The 23,688-nt window shown below is 35.6% G+C and overlaps 1 protein-coding gene across 2 annotated transcripts in view; it reads left to right on the top strand.

Moving 5' to 3' along the window:
* The window catches only part of NAA15 (N-alpha-acetyltransferase 15, NatA auxiliary subunit), a 72,335-nt gene that overhangs the window by 20,802 nt on the left and 27,845 nt on the right, over positions 1-23,688 (top strand). For both annotated transcript variants that reach the window (XM_070386553.1, XM_005895823.3), the window contains exons 2-9: positions 7,961-8,045; positions 10,130-10,234; positions 13,669-13,826; positions 15,223-15,357; positions 16,576-16,729; positions 20,062-20,181; positions 21,510-21,605; positions 21,765-21,871. In XM_070386553.1, the coding sequence (XP_070242654.1) occupies positions 7,961-8,045; positions 10,130-10,234; positions 13,669-13,826; positions 15,223-15,357; positions 16,576-16,729; positions 20,062-20,181; positions 21,510-21,605; positions 21,765-21,871 (960 nt within the window). The remainder of the gene's footprint in view (positions 1-7,960; positions 8,046-10,129; positions 10,235-13,668; positions 13,827-15,222; positions 15,358-16,575; positions 16,730-20,061; positions 20,182-21,509; positions 21,606-21,764; positions 21,872-23,688) is intronic.

A 23,688-nucleotide genomic window follows, 5' to 3' on the forward strand; every position in this document is an offset into this window, starting at 1 on the left:
AGGTTGCTTCCATGTCCTGGCTATTATAAACAGTGCTGTGATGAACATTGGGGTACACGTGTCTCTTTCCCTTCTGGTTTCCTCAGTGTGTATGCCCAGCAGTGGGATTGCTGGGTCATAAGGCAGTTCTGTTTCCAGTTTTTTAAGGAATCTCCACACTGTTCTCCATAGTGGCTGTACTAGTTTGCATTCCCACCAACAGTGTAAGAGGGTTCCCTTTTCTCCACACCCTCTCCAGCATTTATTGCTTGTAGACTTTTGGATCACAGCCATTCTGACTGGTGTGAAATGGTACCTCATAGTGGTTTTTTGATTTGCATTTTTCTGATAATGAGCGATGTTGAGCATCTTTTCATGTGTTTGTTAGCCATCTGTATGTCTTCTTTGGAGAAATGTCTGTTTAGTTCTTTGGCCCATTTTTTGATTGGGTCATCACCACCAGTTTTTAAAACTCTTTTCTGTTATCCAGATTAGATACATTTTATTGGTCTGTTTTTCCTGTACAATGATTCTTTCCAGTTATCTCCTTTCTAGTTTTGGGTCTATACAGTGAGTTCTGTCCTCATCTCCTCTAAGATGTTGCAAAGGGTTCACTAGTTAACTTCTTCCAACATTTTCATAATAGCTAATTTAAAGTATTGAATAGAAGTCTCTGTATTTGTCTGGTTGATTTTTTTTTTTTTTCCTATGCAAGTTGAGATTTTCCTGTTTCTTCAAATGCCACATAATCTTGGATTTTATCCTGGATGTTCTGAATATTAGTATCAGACTTTGGGTCTTGTTTTAAATCCTTTGGAGAATGTTAATTTTGTTTTAGCAAATCTGGTTAGATTCAGGCTGTAAGCCCCAACTATTTCTATGGACTGTAGTTCTTACATCAGTTCAGTTTTTAAAATCTTTGTGGTTCTATTGGCTCTGTCCTGCTTATGTGCCATCCAGTAGCTGGTCTGAGGCCTGCATAATCTATCTATTGTTTCAGTTCTCAAAGTCTTGTGTGTTGTGATCAGATCCATGCGTGTTTATGAACCCTGGAATCCATAAACATCTTTATGAGATTGCTTTCCCCAGTTCCACCTCCTTTGAGATGTTTCTGATATTTTGTTTCCTTGGCTTCTTATCTCACCCTCTGACTAGAAAGCTGGGGTTCTCCTTATTTTGCTCTGCTGCATACTTTTGTGATCATGCCCATGTTTGGCTAGAAGTTTATCGATTTTATTGATCTTCTCAAAGAACCAGCATTTGGTTTCACTGATTTCCCTTTTGTTTTTTCCTGTTTCATTAATTCTGTTCTTTTTACTTTTGTTTTTTCTGCTTGCTTTGAGTTTAATTTGCTCTTATGTTTCTAATTTCTTAAGGTAGAAGCTAAGATGATAATTGGAGATCTTTTAGAATACAGGTTTTTTCCCTGACTGCTTTCATAATTTTCTCTTTTGTCCTTATTTTTTAGCATTAGGATTGTGATGTGCCCCTTTTTTCTGCTTGCTTTTTGTTTTGTTTTGTTCTTTTCTTTCTTTTTTTTTTTTTAGTTCATCCTGCTTGGAGTTTGTTGAGATGATTTGTGGGTTTTTTGGGTTTAGAGTTTTTATCAAATTTGCAGTTTTTGATACTTTTCCCACTTTAGTTTTCTGTCCTCTTTTCTGACTCGTTACATGTATGTGCTAGGCCATTAGACCACTTGATATTGTGCCATCGGTAGGAGTTCTGTGTTCTGTCTCTCATTTTACTATTTCATCGTCCGTGTTGGATTGTTTCTGTTACATGTTTTCCAGTTCACGCAGCCACTGAAGTTCTCTGTCATGGTTTTGTTCACTGCACAAGTTTCAGGTTCACTATAGTGTTTAATATTTTAAGCCCATATCATTAACTTTTCATTTTCGATGCTATATTTTTTATTGTACAATCTCCATTCCTTAATAATTCCATTTCTCTATTGAGATTTCCTGTTTGTTTTCTGATTATGTTCATGGTTTTCCTTTCAATCCTTTAAGAGTACATAACAGAAACTTTTAAAGTCTGCCTGCTACTTCTGCCATTATTTCTGAATCTGTTTCTGTTTGATTTTTTTTTTTTCTGTAGGTCAGGGTCACAATTTCCTGTTTCTTCACTTTTCTAATGATTCCTCTTTTTTCATAATGTATATTATGGACGCTAGGATATTAAGTGTCTGGATCTTGTTCTTTTGTAATAAAGTTTTGTTTTGGGAAGTGATTAATTTGCTTGTGCATCAGCTTGTTCTTATTTTTAAGTTTTAATAAAAATGAGTCTGCTGCTGCTGCTGCTAATTCACCTCATTCGTGTCCGACTCTGTGTGACCCCATAGACGGCAGCCCACCAGGCTCCCCCGTCCCTGGGATTCTCCAGGCAAGAACACTGGAGTGGGTTGCCATTTCCTTCTTCAATGCAGGAAAGTGAAAAGTGAAAGTGAAGTTACTCAGTCGTGTCCGACTCTTTGCGACCCCATGGACCGCTGCCCACCAGGCTCCTCCGTCCATGGGATCTTCCAGGCAAGAGTACTGGAGTGGGGTGCCATTGCCTTCTCCAAAATGAGTCTAGATTATCCTTATTCCTAAGGTTTTGAGTATTTAATGTGGCCTAACTGTTTGGCACTCAAATGTCTCCCAGCCATATATAAGCAGCAATAGCTGTTTAGCTCATACTACTTGGTAGTATTTCTTTGCCAGCTTGAGTAGAAATCTGCAGTGTACCTGACCAATTTAATATTTGACCAAGACTCTTGTGCAGATTTCTAAAACTTCATAACTGTACAGTTCATTTTGATGATACCTTGCTCTATAAATTTCATCTTTTCAGACAGTTTCTAACTCTGATACCTGCTTAGATCAGTAAGACTACTATGTTTTGCTTTTGTTCTTCCTCTCTATTCTACAGTCTGGAAAATGCCTCTGGGCAAAAAAAAAAAAAAGATTTTCTTGAGATTTACCTTGTTTCTCTTCTGAAAGTCCACAATCCTGTGTTGGCCCTTGTTCAGTGGCTGAAAATAGTTATTTATTTACTTAACCAGTTTCATGCTTGGCAGGAACATCAACTGTATCAGTTATTCCTATACATTTAGAAGCCGTAGTCTCAGTGTATGTTGTCAACATTTAGCACATGGAATTTGAACAGTTCATTCTGTTTTAATTATGTCCTGTTTAGCTTTACTGTTTATGTAGCAGTGTTGATATTTTAAAATTTAGTTGCTTAATGAAAACTTAACAGTCTATAATATTCTAATATCTTGATACTATTATGATTAATTTTGAATTAATAACAAGGCAGGTGAAGAATAGAATAATATGGCATTCATTGCATGCTAAGGGAGACCCTTATTCATAATTCTGAAATTTCAGGAACTCTCCATATACAAGAATTTCAGAGACAGAATTGTGGACATGTATTTTTATTTAGTTTGATAATTTTACTGTGAAGACTTAATACGTCTGCCTGCTATGTCATTTTACAAAGCTTGTTTTAAATGAATTGATGTGAAATCTTTGCTCACAATATACTATGTAGTATTTCCATCTCTTTTTCCCTAAATAAATTCTCTAAAAAATTTAATTTAAGTGTACAAGTTTGGTTAAAACAATATTAAGAACCTTATAATTAAAAAAAAGAAAGAATCTTATTGTGGTAAATTTATTTCCATGGTTCTGTAGAATGAACTTTAGTGATAGTGTTACATGGGAGTTGCAAAAACAAGCAAATTGCTATTTTTTTAATTCATTTACATCTTTTAAATGGTTCAGAAAAGGACACCTTATGATTATATCTTCTATTATATTTTAAGACTGCTTTTATAAGATTGGATTTTGATTAGATAGACACTTAAAGCTGAATTATGCATATATCTGGTCTTATGTTTGGAGGAAAGAAGTTATTGAATGAAATATGATGCACTCTTTCCTATTTTTCTTGTAAACCCTGTATGCCATTAGAGTTTATCCTTGGGCAAAAGCAGAATTTTTTAGGAATTTTTATGGGATAAAGTAAGTTGAATATCTATTGTTATTTTTTCCAGTAAACTGTGAGACTACTACTCTCATTTGTAATGAGTGACCTGTTGTAGGAGTAGTGCTTTTTAGAAAGAAAAATAGATTGAAGTCTGTTTCCTTAAATGCACCCTGAAGGTTATGCCATCTTTAATTATTTTTACAGGTCACATTGACAGAGCTAATTGGGTTAGTGGCATTGAGTATAATTTCAATATGGAAGACTACCAAATTTCATTAATTGGGAACATAATCATTAGGAACTGAAACATAATTACTGTTCTGAAGTGTGATAAAGTAAAAAGCTAAGTACTATAGCATCTCATATTCAAATAGAGTGGTTTTTAATTTTCATTTGGCAGACTGAGTTATTTGGGGGAATTTTCTAGTTGGTTAATTGTTTTATGTGTGTTCATTTTTGTCACCTTATTTTTGGCATTTTTATTGCCTATTTGGCTTCCCTGGTGGCTCAGTTGGCCTGCAGTGCAGGAGACACAGGTTCAGTTCCTGGGTCGGGAAGATCTCCTGGATCTTCCAGGATGGCTGCCCACTCCAGTGTTCTGGGAAATCCCATGGACAGAGGAGCCTGGCAGGCTATAGTCCATAGCTGCTGCTGCTGCTGCTAAGTCGCTTCAGTTGTGTCAGACTCTGTGCGACCCCATAGACGGCAGCCCACCAGGCTCCCCCGTCCCTGGGATTCTCCAGGCAAGAACACTGGAGTGGGTTGCCATTTCCTTCTCCAATGCATGAAAGTGAAAAGTGAAAGTGAAGTCACTCAGTCGTGTCCGACTCTTACTGACCTCATGGACTGGAGCCTACCAGGCTCCTCCATCCATGGGATTTTCCAGGCAAGAATACTGGAGTGGGGTGCCATTGCCTTCTCCAATAGTCCATAGGGTCACACAGAATTCGACACGACCAAATTGACTTAGCACGCAGGTACGCACGCACTCATGCACGCACTGAATAAGCAAAGAAGCAAAAGGTGAGATAAAAGTTGAATTTGTTGATTGGAAGATCTGTTAGAAGATGACAGCTCTGGGCTTTAATAATACTTAAAATGTTAATAAAATTTCTGTATGTGGTGCAGAGAGCTCTCAACCGGGACTGACTCAGAGAGGGCCTCAACTGATAAGCCCTCCAGCACTTCTGTAGGTATTTTGCCCCTGACTTGGTGTTTAATTTCTGGCAGGAGATGCATGAAGGATCCCATGCAGATTTTGGGATGTCTTTTTTCTTAATAGTTCCATCATTTTCAGTACTCTGTCCTACCGAATAGCTCAGCCTCTCTGAACTTCAGTCTTTGTCTCTTCATCTCTGTGGACTGTCGTGTGCTGTTTCAGACCCTTCATCCTGTGCTGTGATCTGTAGAGCAGTGACATTACCCAGTGTATCGTGTCCCTCCCCCGCCTCCATGGTTCACAGCCCGTGCTGCCTCTTGTCCAGTGTCTGACAACAGTTATTTTATGCATTTTGTCTTATTTTGTTGTTTAAGATAAAAGGACACATTTCTCCTCACTTCACTGTGGCCAAAAGTGGAACTTCCCTTACTGCACTTTACAGAAATAAAATTGTAGAAAGCTAATTAAATGTTTTAAGAACAATGTACTTAAATTGTTCTTTGTATGTATGTTCTTGTTGTTGTTTAGTCTGTATGTCTTTTCCGACTCTTTTGTGACCCCATGGGCTGTTGGCCCACGAGCCTCCTCTGACCATGGGATTTCACTGGCAAGAATACTGGAGTAGGTTGCCCTTTTCTTCTTCAGGGGACCCTCCCAACCCAGGAATGGAACCCTTGTCTCCTGCATTGACAGGAGGATTCTTTCCCACTGAGCTACCAGGGAAGCCCTTGATGTAGTTCCTGGAAAACAGTGAGAAGTCATGAGTATTGCTTTTAATTAGCGTCCTGTAATGACTTTTACTTTTATTATAAGAAAAAGGTTGCTTTAGCCTTTCTGCTGAGTGAATAGGAACACTAAATTTAGTTGCTTAGTCTTATGTTTCTTTGGCTGTGTATGGTTAAGTTACTGTTTCTGCTCTCCCCTCCCTTGTATCCCTCAGATCACCTTGCCTGTTGATTGTGGGAGAAGCAGAGAGTTAGGAAGCTATTGCAGAGAAACTAGGACTGATGAATCTATTAGAGGATGGAAGTCTCAGGGATGAAAGCACAGAGGATAATTAGGTTTCTTGTTTTGTCATCTGAATGAGGTTGAGTTGAAGGAAATGCATCTCTTGAGATGGTAAAGACGATGAAGAATAGATTCTCGGGAGGGAAATTCAGTTGTGTTTTGGACTGTATATTAGGTTTGAGATGTGAACAATAAAATAGAGATGGTGAGTACATAGTTGATTGTAGAACAGCTCTATGGTTGGCTTTTGCATTGAGCTTTAGCCAGTTGATTTCTTGGTGCTGAATGTAAAATTTTACATTTTTGTTTCTACACATTTTTCTCCTATGATTTTATTATCATTTGCATTAACTATCTCAGCCAGATTTTGAGTGTTATTGTTTCAAAAATTAAGACTAAAATTTGTTTAAACTTAGGACAGTAAATTCTGACATAAATTATCATATCTTTAAGGTGCAGAGGTTTTCTGTAATGAATACAGTGCTTTAAAAATTATTGTTATGAAAGCACATGTTGATGCATTTATAGAAAAAGAGAACTTGGAACTTCATTACCACATTTGCTCACTTGTCTTTTCCTCATTCTGTCATTGTGCTTATATCACAGTATTTTGATAAATCAGAACTAAATATTTACATTTCTATAATTATATGTGTATTATTTATTATTAAGCCAAATATTACAGTGAGACCATAATTTCTTATATAAGCCTTTATTTTCCCTGGAGTTAAAATCTGTCTTACTTATTCACTTGGTTTTCTGTAGACTCATTGGTCATTTTCCCCAAATGTGCCTGTATTCTGTCATGTGCTTATAAATAATATTTTCCATATTATGAAGTACACAGGTTCCATTTTTGACTTTGCTAGAAACCTATTCCATGGTGGCCTCTGGAATCCTGTTTCATTTTGGAGTGGTTGTTCTTTTTTCTACATTAGATTACTTATTTACTAAGTTCCACGTTGTCTTTTTTGTTTGTTTTGATTTCTTTCAATAACTTCCTAAGGAAGAGTGCAAAGATAAAATTTTAACTTTCTAAGAAGCCTTAAAATGTCCTTTTACTTACATACTTGATTGACAATTTAGCTGGGTAAGGAATTCTGAATTTTGAAGACTCTGTGTAGATATTTTATAACTTTCAGCAGTATACCGTTTTTACTTTAGAGTAAACCTTCAGTGCTGTTCTGATTACATATCCTTTTTATGTGACTTGTTTTTTTTCTCTCTGGAAGTTTTTAAGGACCTTTATTTCTTGGCTTAGAATTTTCATTATGACGTGTGTGTCTTTTCCCCCCTTCTTTAATTTGCATGCACTTGTTTGTCTCTTGTGGCTTCAGAGACTTCTTTCCTTCAGTTAAAAAGAAAATGTTATTTTAAAGTATAATTTCTACACCCTCCACCCCAATTTTCACATTATATTAACACTTGTTGGACCTTTTGAAGTCCGCTAATGCTTGTCTTATTTTTTCTAATGTGTGTTTTGTCCCTTTGTCTACCTTTTACTTTCTGTATTTGAACTGTCTATATGAAAAAAAAAATTTGGTTGCTCAGTATGACTGTTTTTTTTTTCTTTTCAATTTTGAATGTGGAATGTGACTTGTAGGATCTCAGTTCCCCAACCAGGGATTAAACCCAGGCTACTGCAGTGAAAGTGCCAAATCCAAATTACTAGGCCACCAGGGAGTTCCGTGTGTGTGCGTAATTGGCATTTTTGTGGAATTTAGAATATGGCAGTAACATGAGATCATTTTGTTGTGTTTAACAGAATCAAAGTGCAGCACCAAATTTAAAGTTTACATTTTTTACTAAACTTAAATTTTTTCTTTTTTCTTTTGACAGAGGTGTTATGAACATAAACAGTACAGAAATGGATTGAAATTCTGTAAACAAATCCTCTCTAATCCCAAATTTGCTGAGCATGGAGGTAAGTGTAAATGTAGTAGACTGGCTTGTAAGCATAAGTAGGGAAGGTTCTGCTTACTTATCTGATTTCACTTATTTGGGCTCTGTTACTCCCAGATGCCAAGACTATTTTCCAGAGAGAATGGACCTTATCCTTATGTCTGTGGGAAGATACTTAGTATTGAGTTTATTGTTGAGAAAAGGATAACATGATCTTCTTGAGTTCTGATTTATTTCTGCTTTAAATATTAGCATCATAGGAAGGGCAAAAGAACCTAGTAAAACAAATATACTAATTTAAGTTTAATAAGTAAGTTTATTTAAAATGGTTACAAGAAAATTTTGCTTGACAACTTTGGTTGAGCAGAAGAAATTTTATTCCTTACAATAAACTTATTCAGAAAGTGTCCATTTGGGCCTTTGCTCATGAACCAGCATCTTCTTATTTAGAGCATTGTATCTTAGCTTTTCAAGACAGTCATGTTTAAGACATAATTTATACATATTGTGAAAGTTATGTAGCTTTGGCCTGTGTGAGGGTAGAAGACTGGACAGTGAGACATTTGTAGGGTAAAGGCAGAGCTTGTAGCTCAACTTCGGAAGAGACAAAGGAGCAGTGAACTCTCACAGGTCTCATTCGTTAGTTAGGAAACATGGTTCTTTGTTAATTTGATAGTGATCTCTTAGTATTGAAGAGAGAGAGTAGTAGTTCTCTGTTAGCTTTCTTTACTCTTGCATACTTTCATTATAATAACATTGTTTAAAGACAGAAAGCAGTGGGTATTAAGTGTGTAAAATTTTCTTTCTCCATTTCCTTCTGAAAAAATAGTTTTGCTTGGGACTTCCTTGAACATCCAGTGGTTGACTCCGTGCTTTCATTGCAGGGGGCACAGGTTCAGTCCCTTATCAGGGAACTGAGATCCTGTGTGCCATGCTGCATGGTGTATATATATATGCTAGCCAGCTGTATATTAGGTTGTTTTATATTCTTTCCGAAAGTATGTGTAACAGTAATGTAACTTAGTGGTATAGACACCATAGAGTTTGAGTACAGCATAGAACCAGCTTTCATTGTTTCTAAAGTGTACTTTCCCCTCATATTGGAACACATCTGAAATCAGGTTGCATATGAAGTGTCATAATTTAATTGCAATAGTGTTTAACAGCAATAAGTTATGATTTATTCTAAACTTACAGACAAGCTACATTTTCATGAAAACACTTGAAGGAGTTTCTTACAAGAATAGATTTTTACCTGTTTAACAACAAAGTGTTACTTTCTACGGTACCTTGCTAATTTGGCTAATTGCCAAATATATTTTGTTTGTTTGCTTCTTTTTTCCTTGAATTTATACAGATTTATGATGATTAGTACATACTTTTTTCTTTTTTTTGCTTCCATTTCTTTATCTGTACTTTACTATAAATATTGATTCTTCCTTTCTATCTTTAATCCTTATCTTTTATACCTAACTAATTTTTCTATAAATTTTAATTTGTAGTCCTAAAAGTTAGGCAGAGTAACCGTAATGAATATTTTATACTCATTTGTGTTTCATAGAATATACATTGTAAAAGTAGTATTGCTTTTTCTCTTTCTGAAAATTAGTATTTTCCTCAGCTCTTTGGATTGTGAATGGTGGATGTCTGACATCTTTAGTTTGTATTTTTAATATAATCACAAAGAATCATTTTAAAATTGTAAAAATCAGAAATGTAGATAATTGATGCATATATTTTAATCATTGAACAGTGAATTTAATTTCTGTGTAACTTGGGTTCACAGAGATAAAGGATTGGTTTAATTAGATCATCCCATGGAAAATAATTTTGTCTTGTTACCATATACATTACCAGATATTCATGCATTTTTGTATCTTTTTATCTAAAAAATAGTTCTAGGGAGGCCTATATTATAGAAATGTGTAGTTACTTCATTTGTCAATTAAAAAAATTTTTTAATTCTGTAAAAGCCTGGACATTTTCCCAATAATCTCCTTGAAGTTTTAAATACTTAAGATAATGTAACATTTGTTTTTGAGATTATAGTACCTTTTTTGTTGTTGTTGGTTATCTTTAAGTTCCTTTCTTTTTTTTTTTAAATAGAAACTCTGGCTATGAAAGGATTAACATTGAACTGTTTGGGGAAAAAGGAAGAAGCTTATGAATTGGTTCGTAGAGGTTTGAGAAATGACTTGAAGAGTCATGTGTGTATCCTTTTTGAGATATATTTAAGGGTTGAATTGGGATGGCTTGAGTTTAGGCAGCAATTTGAGAGTCAGAAGTTTTAGATCTCTCGTACTGTGTAACTCAAGAAGAGATGATTCTTTCTTCAGTTGAGTACCATCAGTTGCCTTCATTCAGGAAACATTTTTGTATACCTACCGTGGCCTAACATTATAACTATTTACAGATAAACGGGACTTGCCTATTTTAATATCTGTGAAAGCTCTTCCCACACTTAAAGAAGAGGCACCCTGCCAGTTTCATCATAGCATGAATTTAGAGAAGGATATATGATAAGGCATGTTAGAAGTCAAGTATAGTGTACTGATTAAGCCCAGGGTTTGGAGTATGCTTCACTTAGGCTTGAATCTCAGCTCAGCTTCTTTTTAACTGTGATCTTAGAGCATAGACCTCAAGTGTAAGATGAGAATAATCATACCCACTTCACTGTGGTCTTGTAAAGATTTAATGATGCTTAATATAGTCCCTGATAATGCTAAGTACTGTATGAGATAAATTTCATTTCATTAAGGGAAGTGTGAGAGTCAGAACAAGTACAAATGTCTAAGGGAAGATAGAGACAAAATTGTGGGTTGCTATTTTTTAAATAGTTTTAAACAAATATTTCTTTACCTGTTTTGTTGGCTAACAGTTTTAAGTGCTGAAACAACAAATTTTTAAGTGTTAACTTATATGCAGAGTACATGATGAGAAATGCTGGGCTGGAAGAAGCACAAGCGGGAATCAAGATTGCTGGGAGAAATAGCAATAACCTCAGATATGCAGATGACACCACCCTTATGGCAGAAAGTGAAGAGGAACTAAAAAGCCTCTTGATGAAAGTGAAAGAGGAGAGTGAAAAAGTTGGCTTAAAGCTCAACATTCAGAAAACTAAGATCATGGCATCTGGTCCCATCACCTCATGGGAAATAGATGGGGAAACAGTGGAAACAGTGTCAGACTTTATTTTTTTGGACTCGAAAATCACTGCAGATGGTGATTGCAGCCATGAAATTAAAAGACACTTACTTCTTGGAGGGAAAGTTATGACCAACCTAGACAACGTATTAAAAAGCAGAGACATTACTTTGCCAACAGAGGTCTATCTAGTCAAGGCTACGGTTTTTCCAGTAGTCATATATGGATGTGAGAGTTGGACTGTGAAGAAAGGTGAGCGCCGAAGAATCGATGCTTTTGAAGTGTGGTGTTGGAGAAGACTCTTGAAAGTCCCTTGGACTGCGAGGAGATCCAACCAGTCCATTCTAAAGGGGATCAGTCCTGGGTGTTCTTTGGAAGGAATGATGCTAAAGCTGAAACTCCAGTACATTGGCCACCTCATGCGAAGAGTTGATTCATTGGAAAAGACTCTGATGCTGGGAGGGATGGGGGGCAGGAGGAGAAGGGGATGACAGAGGATGAGATGGCTGGATGCCATCACCGACTCGATGGATGTGAGTTTGAGTGAATTCCGGGAGATGGTAATGGACAGGGAGGCCTGGCGTGCTACAATTCATGGGAAGGAGTCAGACATGACTTAAGCGACTGAACTGAACTGAACTGAACCACTGGAATAATATAAAGTAAGAAAAGAAATGGATTTTGCTCTCAAGGATCTTAGGAGCCTAGTGCAGGAAGATATTTGATAGAAGCTTAACACTTCTAAGTATTACATAAAATGTTAAAGCTTGTTCAAAAATTATCACTAATCCAGTAACGCAGAAGTGAGTTAGGAGTAACCAGAAACTATAAAGGTAAGCAAAGGGTTAGTTAATAAGGCTGTTGTAGATATTTTTCCATCATTTTTAATATTGGTGTAGTGTTCTCTATTGACTTACCATGCTTTATATAATTCTGTTCCTCTTGATGAACATAAATTTCTTTAAATTTTTAGCAGTGTTAAACATTTTGAGGATAGATTTTTAGAAGGTGATGATTTATGTGTGCTTGTGTGTTCAGTCGTGTCCAACTCTTTGCGACCCTGTGGCCTGTAGCCTACCAGGCTTCGGTGTCTATGGGATTTGCCAGGCGAGAATGCTGGAATGGATTGCCATTTCTTCCTCTTGGGCATCTTTCCACATCTCCCGTATCTCCTGCCTTGGCAGGCAGATTCTTTACCACTGAGCCACCGGTGAAGATTAGAGGCAGTTAAAAGACATTTCAATGCTCAAGAGAGTTGAACAAGTCCTCAAACAATAGGGTATTGTTAAAATGGGGGTGGGCTGAATGAGAAAATAGGTTATGGGGGCCAGATTTTGAAGGGTAGTATATCTCAGGCTTTTAAAGCCACATTCCAACTGAGAAGATTTGCATTATAAAACCAAAGATCATTTTTCAAATAAAATTTATAACATTATATATATTTTTTTAGTTATACATGTCACCCTAGACATTCTGCATGTCCTGACTCCATTAAGGGTTCTTGTTATAAAAGTTGTCAGATTGGAAAGTGTGAACCTGATCTGAGAGAAATATTAACTTTCTGGAAAGGGAAATAGACTTTTTTCTTTTGATTGTGTTTATTTTAGAAAGATTACTCTGGCAAGTGAGAGTGAAAGCAGAGAAACTGCAGGAGGTTGGGTGATTTGCAATAATCAAAATCTAAAGTGAAAAAAGACCTGTATTAGGAGAGTGGGATTCTGTACATACTTTTCCCCTTTGTAGTACAGTTGTATGACCTACTGTAATTTTACTTACCTGTATTTCTTACTAGACTTAGGAAATTTTGATGTATGTCATGCTATGTTGTGGATACCTGTTCTCTTTCAAAAATAGATAATTCTTAATATCTATTGAGCCATTTATTTGGGTCAGCCACTGAACACTTTATACATGTTATTCTATTTTGTCACCATACTGCTATGCTTTGCTGTATGGACTTTCTCTTTATTTACATTTTATAATTAAGGAAACATAGTAAGATTAAATTAACTTATTTAAAATAAGGCAGGCTAGACCTGTTTTCTTTGTCTTGAGAAGCTGTATTGTTTTCCGTTGTTATCAAGCTACTACTATTTTATATTCTTTCTCTTTTTTGCTACTGCTAAGTCACTTCAGTTGTGTCCGACTCTGTGCGACCCCATAGACGGCAGCCTACCAGGCTCCCCCATCCCTGGGATTCTCCAGGCAAGAACACTGGAGTGGGTTGGCATTTCCTTCTCCAATGCATGAAAGGGAAAAGTGAAAGGGAAGTCGCTCAGTCGTGTCTGACTCTTCGCGACCCCATGGACTGCAGCCCACCAGGCTCCTCCGTCCATGGGATTTTCCAGGCAAGAGTACAGAAATGGGGTGCCATCGCCTTCTCCATCTCTTTTTTAAGCTTGTAATTTTATAAACAGCTGAAACTTTCTGAGTTTCCTGGAGAACATTATTGGAATATTATTTCTTGACTTGTAGGTTGTATCCTTAACTAAATCCTTTAGGTTGGCATGTTTATGGCCTTCTCCAGAGGTCAGACAAGAAATATGATGAAGCCATTAAGTGTTACAGAAATGCGCTAAAATGGGATAAAGACAATCTTCAAATCTTAAGGGACCTTTCTTTATTACAAATTCAAATGCGAGATCTTGAGGGTTACAGGGTAAGTAGAGAATTTTTTTATTCTAATGAGGAAATATTGTTAACGTATTTAAAACTTTTTTGAGTACTTTTTGATAAAAAATTTTCCATTAAAAAAAATGAATTGAATTTGCCTCCTTCCTCCAGTAGTGGTTGTGTTTGTAACTGGAGTAAGCAGATTTAAAAGTTACTTTACTGTGAAGCACAGTTGGATTACTGTACAAGATTGAGTTAATTTAGTAAAAAATTAGCACACACACACACATTTCTTCTTTTTACCTCCATAGAGACTAACATTCTGTTTTTGTAGCTACATTGGTAAGGGGAGATTTTTTTCCTTCCAGGTTTACTCAAATACAATTAATGTACAGTATTGCATACATTTTAGGTGTACATCATAATGATTTGATTTACATCATGAAATGTTACCACAAGTTTAGTGAACATGCATCATGTTATATAGATATAAAATAATACAAAAAGAAAAAAATTATATTTTTTCCTGATGATGAGAACTCCTAAGGTTTACTTTCATAACAGTTTTTACATATAGCCTACAGAAATGTTAATTATACTAATCATTTTGTACATTGCATCCCTAGAACTTAATTTTGTCTTGGAATTGGATGTGTGTACCTTTTTATCACCTTCATGCAGTACACCATCCTGCCCCCTTCCCACCTCTGGTAACCACAAATCTCATTTCTTCTTCTGTGAGTTTCGTTAGTTGGTTATTTGGCTTTTTTTTTTGAAGTTTAACTGCCCTTAACTGCCATATTAGTTCTTGGTGCACAACATAGTGTTTTGGTATTTTTATACATTGCAAAATGATCACCACTATAGCTATATTGTAACCCTTAAAAATCAGTCTATTAAGGGACTTCCCTGGTGGTCCAGTGGTTATGAAACCACACTTCCACTGTAGAGGTCATGGGTTCCCTTGGCATGGGAACTAAGATCTCTGCCTGCCGCACGGCCCAGCCAAAAAATAGGAAAAAAAAAAAAAAATCAGTCTATTAAATCAGATTTATTTAGTTCCTCTTTTTTTTTCTTCCATGAAGTGCCTACTGAGTTGCTTTCTGAAGATCTTAACTCAGTAGTTGGGCACTGCATTTATAAAAAACTTTTTACCTTTGGACTATCTTTTCCATTCTTTCTTCTCAGAGTAAGTAGATGAGTAAGTAATAAAGGGTACCATGTCTTAACTTTTAGAAAAATTATTTCTAAGATTATCTTGGAAGCTTCACTGTGCTTATTAAATACTTTTATGCTTCCATAAAGCTACACAATATGGATGTTTAAAACTATTTTTTATTATCATTTCCATCATTGTGTTACTGTTGTGAGTTAATATGATCTTCAAGGAGCATTTACTTTTTTTGTAAACCTAAGAAAAAGTGTTCTTTTTTCCCTTAAAGGAAACGAGGTATCAGTTACTTCAACTTCGACCTGCACAGAGAGCATCATGGATTGGTTATGCTATTGCTTACCATTTATTAGAAGATTATGAAATGGCAGCAAAGATTTTAGAAGAATTTAGGAAAACACAGCAGGTAACAACCAGAAGTTAGACCTAGTAAACTAGGTCTGATTCTTAGTATAACTAAAACAGAGAAGTGTATACAGATTTACTGACTTTTTATTTGAAATAGTTTCAAACTTATAGAACAGTTGCAAGAGTAGAACAAAGAACATAATAGAAGTTCACTCACATTAAGTAATTGTTAATATTTGATACATTTAGTTTATAGTCTCTGTATGTACTTAGCTATTTTTTCCTAAAACATTCAAGAGTAATTGTAGACACCATGCTCTTTTACTCCTAAAATGCTTTTGTGTGGTATTTCCTAAGAATCTCTATGGTTGTTAACTCTTATAGATAGTATTGTATAAATTATCAAAAAATTAGGAAATTTAACATTGATAGACTGTTACTATCTAATCCACAACCGATATTCAATATTTACTAACTGGCCTATTTATATCCTTTCTAGGATTTTTTCTTTTTTTTTTCATTTCCATGATTCAATTTAGAATCATACCTCACATTTAATTATCATTTTCCTATAGTCCCTTTTAATCTGGAAGTTTCGAAGGCTTTCTTTTATTTCATGACATTGGTGTTTTGAAGAGTCATGGAAGTGCTTTTGTAGGATATTCATCAGTTTGGACTTCTTTGATGTTTCCTCAGTATTGACACTGTTATGTATTTTTGGCAGAAGACTGCAGAAGTGATGTTGAGCCCTTCTCCGCTCACCACATTAAAAGCCATGTGGTGTCTGATCCGTTTGGTTTCTTGGTTAAGGTGGTGACTGTCAGGTTTCTTCACTATAAACCAGTTATTTTTTGTATTTAATAAATAATGTGAGGCTTTATGAGTAGTCTCTTCCTCATCAGACTTTCACCACTAGTTTTAGCGAAATTCCTTGATTATGATTCGTCCTTGGATAAGCCATTCCTATGATAGTGGCAAAATGGTGATTTTTCTTATTCCTTCTAGATTTATTTGACATTCTACTTTTAGTAAGCTTTCCTTTCTCCCCTATTTATTTATTATATGTAAGGACTTATGGATTCTTATTTTATTCAGTGGGTTTTAAGTTAATATTGTCAGTTTTAGTTGCTTCCTAGAGAGATATTTAGGAATTTTTAAAAATGAGTTTTATCAACCGTATATTATCCTTTGACTGCTTGTATGTATTTAAGTGTGAAAAGTTTTGTAATATGAAAATAAAATTCTCACTGTTAGTATTCCTTGTATCCATATGTAGACATCCCCTGATAAAGTGGATTATGAATATAGTGAACTCCTTTTATATCAGAATCAAGTTCTTCGTGAAGCAGGTCTCTATAGAGAAGCTCTGGAACATCTTTGTACCTATGAAAAGCAGATTTGTGATAAACTTGCTGTAGAAGAAACCAAAGGTATTTTTTTTTTAAGAGTGCAATTTATTCTGATATTTAACTATGACAAAAAACAAGCCTGAAAAATCATTGCATATAATATAGCTCTTTGATGACAAAATCTTATTCATGCACTTCAGATAATTTGTAATGTAGGAAAAACATTTAAACAGTAGATGTTGTTATAGGAAAAAATAATGGTGAACAATAAATTGTTGAATGAAGTAACTCAGTGCAGTATTGTTTATTTAAGTGTCTGATCTGAAAATATTACAGTTTGATTAAAATATAGGAGGCAGTTTGCTCAATTTTGAAAGACAAGATTAAGTTTCTAAGAAACTGCTTATTAGCAAAACTGAATGTGTACAACAGACTTCTTTATTGTCAGTAATATATATTGATAAATCAGACTTCACTGAAGTGCTTATGGGTATGCAGTATACTTATGGCTTCTTTATGGTTTACCTGAATATCTTTCTGAATACAGAAAACATGAACTAGAAACTCAGGTTTGTATGTGTGGATTATGATAGGAGGATGGGTAGATCCTTAAATAAAGATCTCCAGTGTTACCATTTATTAGAGGGCTGTGAAAAAGGAGTCTTTGTAGTTTTAAAAGTTCAGGAACTGATTATGGAAAACAAAAGAAAAACAACAAGTAATTGAGTACTTTCTAAGACTTGCCTTCTGAAATGTTGCTTTGCCTTTGTTAGACCAGGCAGCTGAAGTTTGTTGGTTTCAAATTTCTCACTGCCTTTGAAGTTGAACACTGGAGAAGTGTGGTGTCTGTGTGCAGAGTGGACTTAGCCATTATTCTTCTGTGATGAACTTTTCAGCAGAGAATAATGCTACTGGCAAGAAAAAAAATGGATGTCCAAGGCGCCTGGAACTCATTTGTGAACTCTAGATCCAAGACAGCCACTTTCACATGATTTGATCATTCCTGAGCAGTCTATTAGTTATAAAGGAGTAGATTTCTGACTAATTGGAAAGATGATGAGATTAAAAAACCAGTTTCAGTTCCTTCATTGTCTACTAGCCAGCTATATGATGAGGGGCAAGATTGGGCTTCAGTTTCTTTGTGGAAATACATGACATTGTTCCAAATACTCTTAAGTACATTGTTTTATTTTACTCTTTTGATAACTTTTATTAGTGAGGAAGAATGACAGATCAAGCTGAGGACTCAGAATTGACCTATGGATTTAGCAATTTGGAAGTTACTGATGACCTTACCAAAAGGACTTTCTGAACATTTGGAAGGAGGGTAGTAAAACCCCAAACAGGTCAAGTAGATTTCAATGAGATTTTAGTAGAGGAGTTGAGGGATAGCTTGCATAAATGACTCAACCAAGTAGTTTTGCTGTATAGGAAGCACATCCAGGGTAGTGATGGGTGGAAGGGTTGCAGAATCAAAAGATTTTTGCAGATTGTATTTATTGTGCTCACCGGATAATGAGATGGAATATTTGATACAGTAGAGGGGATGTGATCTAGTGGATAAATTGAAGGATTAGCCTTAGATAACAACATGAATAGTTCATCCACAGTAATTAGAGATGATGGAGTGTATGGGCAAGTAGGTGTGTCAGTGTGGTGGATAATTTGGAAGTTTATCTTGCTTTCATTTTCCCAGTGAAATAGGAAACAGCTATCAGTTCATTCCACAAAATATGTTTTGAATATCTATGGTGAATCAGGTGGTGGGGACAGGGAATATAAAGAGAATAGAAGGGAACAACTAAAAGTAGAATCATCAGTCATTGGGCATTCCAGTAACAAAGGCATTGATGTTAGTGATAGGTGGTCAGGATAATTTAGGAATTTCCTGGAGTGAGTGGTTGGCATAGTTAGGCAGAAAATTTCATTGTTAATTGTTATGCAATCAGTTCCTTCTACAAGGAAAAGGTGGGTAAAGATTATGAGAAGGAAATATGGATGGGTGTGGCATATGGGAGAAAGGTTACAGGATATTATTTATGTTTTTAGTAAAGCAGTCTTTTCGTCAGTGTAGAGCAGACTGTTAACTTTGGTGTTGTTGACACTTTGGGACTGAGATGTTGGAGATTGAAGTCTCCTGTATGTTGCATAATATTTAGCAGTATTGGTAGCTTATATCAGATACCGTAGCACCCGCTTCCCTGTTGTGACACTGAAAATGCCTCTGGTATTGCTAAATGTCTCCTGGATGACAAAAATGCACCTGGTAAGAACCACTCAGGATAGAGACATTAAGAATATGGGTTACTTTAGCCAAATTGCTTGGGTTCAAATCCTGACTCTTTAACAATTGACTTTGTCTGAGAGACCCTTGGAGCATTTACTGATTTTCTTTGTTTTAAAATGACACAGATAATAGTAGCCTATCTCATGGAGCTTTGAGAATTGAATTAGTTAATGCATGTGAAACATTTGAAAAGTCATTTTCACACTCAATAAGTGTTCATTTTTATTACCTGATAATAAAAAGGGGTGCAAGAATGCATTCTTGGCTTGAAAATAATACCTTTGGTGAATGGGAGCTCATTAAAGTAGGGAAAAGGATTCTTGAGCAGTGTTTGAGGCTTAGGTGAGTTTGGAGCTAATATGCTTCTAGTGAAACCAGTGCCCCAGTGCCTTCATCTGGCAGCTTCTTTTATGAGAAGGTGTGCAGCAAGCGAATAGTTGGGATCATACAGACCTTAAAACTGGTAAACCAGGGAGCCTAGGTTTTGAGATTAGTTACCATATTTGCGGCTGCTAATGTCATTCACGGATGAGATTGGTCATACAGCCCAGGGAAGACAAGCAGTGTCTTTTTAAAGGTTGCTGAAAGGCCTGAAGAAACAGGAACAGTTTTTCTCTAAGACTGAAGGGTAGGATTGGTGAGACAGGAAGAAAGTCAAGATGGTTAAGCTTAAAGCAGGATACGTATTTGGTAGATGAAAAAGAGAGTATACTCATTAGTTGGAAGAGAGAGAATGTGGCCATGATTTGGGCTGCTAGAGCAGAATCTTTTCGTAGCTGGTTAAAACATCACAAGGTTAGGGTAATGGACTGGCCATTAATTTAGATTTTCAAATTGTCTGTATGTTGTCAGGAGTAACTGAGTAGATGATGGCTTAGTGACTGTGTTCAGTCAATTTGAGAAAGTAGCCTGGAATTAGACATATACCTGAATAAATTGAGGATGTGAAGAGGATAACATTTCTACGTATGAACTTTTTAAAAAAGGAGAGACAATACTGTAACATTGTAAATAGTCTTATTGAAGGGAGTTGAGAACCCACTTCCCAATATTGAAGAGGTTTTAAGAGAAAGTCTAAGGAAAAGTTAAACATACTTAGTTAACTCAATTTTTTTTTTTAAATCAGGGGAACTTCTGTTGCAATTATGTCGTTTGGAAGATGCAGCTGATGTTTACAGAGGATTGCAAGAGAGAAATCCTGAAAACTGGGCCTATTACAAAGGCTTGGAAAAGGCACTTAAGCCAGGTAACACTGATTAAAATTTACTTTATAAGCTTTAATTGCTTCTTTTGTTAACATACATTGTGTTAATTCATTGAAAATGCTGACTAGAAAAACTGGTTAAGAATTGGTTCAAAATCTGAATACAAAAGTACATTTGTGAACTTCCATTTAATATGGCAGGCGAGGTGTTTTCTGAAACCTCTCTTCTACTACAAATTCATAGAAATAGTTGTAAAAAGAGTTTTGGAAACAAGTTTTAAAAATTCACAAATGAATAGCAGTGTCAGAAATATGAAAGGAAAATGCTAACTTATAGAAATGGAACTGTTTCCCTAAAGGAAAGAAGGAAGCGTAACTCTGTGGTAACCTGTGGCTATAGCAGAGTGTGGCCTGCTAGGGCAAGTGAATGTCGCCAAGCTGAAAGGGAAGCACTGTTTCCTATGTGAGAAGAAGAACGCAAATAAACTTGGTCCAGAGACTCTTCCCCCAACCATTCTCTCGCATGAATGGGACCCACTTGTGAGGACAAGTCCCAGAAACATGCTATCTACAAAAAGGCAAGAGTCTTATCCAGGATGATAGAATTTGAAGCAAAATTTCCTACACAACTGATAGTGAACTATTCCTGGTACATTGATAAATGTGAGAGAAACCTTGTAACAGTGGCCATTCTCTGTAGTAACACTAGCATGGAAACAAGAGTGCGGGTGAAAGGCAGAGTAGAGAGCACAGAAGAGTGCATGATGAAGAGAGGTGGGGAAATACGGACAGTTATGAGAAAGGACCTAATGGAATCTGGGAGATGACAAAACCTACTTACTGATGGGACTTAAAGTTTTTATAGATTAAATATGAGAGGCCATACCTGAGGAAAATTAGTGAAGTGGAAGACTGATTGAACAAGGAAAGTTCTCACCTGAAAGTAAAAGAAAATATAAAAGAAATATGAAAAAATCAAGATAGAGGATAGATAATAAATCAAAGTTCCAAAATAAAGGAAAGATGTTAGAGAAGAGGCTGAAGAGAACATTAGAAAAGCCATTATGGAAACATAATAACCGAGCCTTTCTTAGAACTAAGTAGAGGAATCAGAATTTGAAAGGCCACCTAAAGCAGAACAGGATAAGGAAAATCATGTATTTTATGTAATTGTGGGTTAAAATGTGGAAATTTTAGAAGGAATTATTCTAAAATGATGGTTGGTATATTTAGGTGGTTACATTATGATAATTTTTCCCCATGTTCAAATTTTCTGTTTAAATATGGTAATTTTTATATATTTTCAGAAATTTGTAATTTTCTAGCAAAATGTATAATTACATAAGGAAAAAATTTTTTTTGGTCTGCAGCTAATATGTTAGAACGACTAAAAATTTATGAGGAGGCCTGGACTAAATATCCCAGGGGATTAGTGCCAAGAAGACTGCCATTAAACTTTTTATCTGGTAAGTGAGAATAATTGCAAAGGAATGGAAATTATATTATGGTATACAATATCTGCCCTTGGTTTTAAATATATGAGTATGCATATTAAGATTTTAAGGTACGCCGTGTTAGAGTTGTCTGGGTAAATGTTTAAGTCAACAAGATTTTTTTCTTCCAAGGTGAGAAGTTTAAAGAATGTTTGGATAAGTTCCTAAGGATGAACTTCAGCAAGGGTTGTCCACCAGTCTTCAATACTTTGAGGTCGTTATACAAAGATAAAGAAAAGGTAAAGCAAAATACATTGGTTGTTTTATTTTTTGACTATGATTTCTTTGCTTGGTGTTTGGATAATTGGTTTTTGATTACCCATGCAGGTAGTACACACTTTGTGAATCTGCTAACAGTCTTCCTAGCCCTTAGACTTTAAATGCTTTCTGTTTATTTCCTTTTCATTGTCTTCTCTCTTTAGCTGAATAATTTACCACCTGTTTGTTTTCTATCTTTTGTTTCTGGTCTGTACTTTTTAATAAATCAGTGCAGGTATGAAAAGTTGGTACAGTAGTGATTTCTTCAATATTGTCTCTATTCCCTCCTCAGGGTGAAAGCCAGAAGTAATTTTTTGTTTTTAAACTAAACTAAGTTTTAGCTTAGTAATCTTTATCCTTTTTAGTTGGTAGAAAAAAAATTCTGTCAGAAGAATTTGTTTAATGTCCCAGTAAGTCAGTTTGTTCTTTCAGCTATGAATACAGTATTCAAATGCTTGTTTAAGTGTGTTTTAATCTTAATTTAGATTATTTTAAGTGCAGTGACAACAAGACATGTTGGCTGGATTAAAAAAACAAAAACAAAAACACTTCAAAGATGGAACAGATTAAACATACTAAGCACTTAAAGCAGTCTAAGTCACAAGTGAAAGTCAGCCGGTCAGTGGTGTCCAACTGCCACCCCATGGGCTATACAGTCCATGGAATTCTCCGGGCCAGAATACTGGAGTGGGCAGCCTTCCCTTCTCCAGGGGATCTTCTCAACCCAGGGATCAAACCCAGGTCTCCTGCATTGCAGATGGATTCTTTACCAACTGAGCTACCGGGGAAACCAGTGCACAGAAAGGGTGCTTATTTGCCAGTCTTTTCTTGAGAGGTCTAGGATATGGGCTTTATTGACAACTGTTTCACTTTTCTTTTTTTTTCCTTGCTTAAATCACATTAATAAAATGTTTTTCTTCTAGTTTGGGCAGAGTGAGAACGTGATGCTTGTGAAGCAGTCTTGATTGTAGAATCATATATATTATTATGACTTCTCCCTTTATGGTTGTCTTATTTAAACCTAGATTGGTGAAAAGAAAACAACCTAATTTATCTTTTGAGTCTTTCCACACACAGTATTCATTCAACTTACAGAAACAGTTCTTTCTTTTGTTCTCATTTCTTAAGTTTATGTAATATTGGATTAAACTCTGCAGTGATGATAATGAATGCAACTAATTCAAACAGGCTTGGGAAAACAAAACTCTTCGTAAACATGTAGCTCACTTTATGGGAGCAGAAGAACATGAATGTTTCAGAATAGCCTAGCTGTGACCACAGTTTTTTGAGATAATGGAGAGAGCTGGTATTAATATGTTGAGTCAGTTAAGTTGAGGTCATTTAAGAGAGCTTCTATAGTAATAAATTCATTATAGATGGATTAAGCAAAGAAGGGGATTATAAATTAAAAGTATTCACAGATCTCTTACAAAGCCATGAGTCAGTAGTATAGTCATGACTCAAGAGAAACCAGAACTGGGACAGCCACTCACTCTCCTAGATCTCAGAAACCCACCTACTATTCCATGCTTCTGTTTTATTGATGGTTTCCCCTGGATGATGAAATTGAGACTTGATGCTGTCATCTATTGGTGGAATTTCTCTTTTCACATAGTATTTAATTCTTGATTTCTAAAGTGCAGATATTAACTGTGGGTATTATTTATGTAAATTAAGATAAAAATGAACCAAGATTAAAAAAATAATCCATAACATTACCTCTTTTTGTCCATCCTGTAAGTTTTGCCTTAAAACACACCTTCAAAAGTGTATAGTCTTAAATTTTTATCCATAGGTT

The sequence above is a fragment of the Bos mutus genome, chromosome 17, assembly GCF_027580195.1.
Source record: "Bos mutus isolate GX-2022 chromosome 17, NWIPB_WYAK_1.1, whole genome shotgun sequence".
Taxonomy (NCBI): Eukaryota; Metazoa; Chordata; class Mammalia; order Artiodactyla; family Bovidae; genus Bos; species Bos mutus.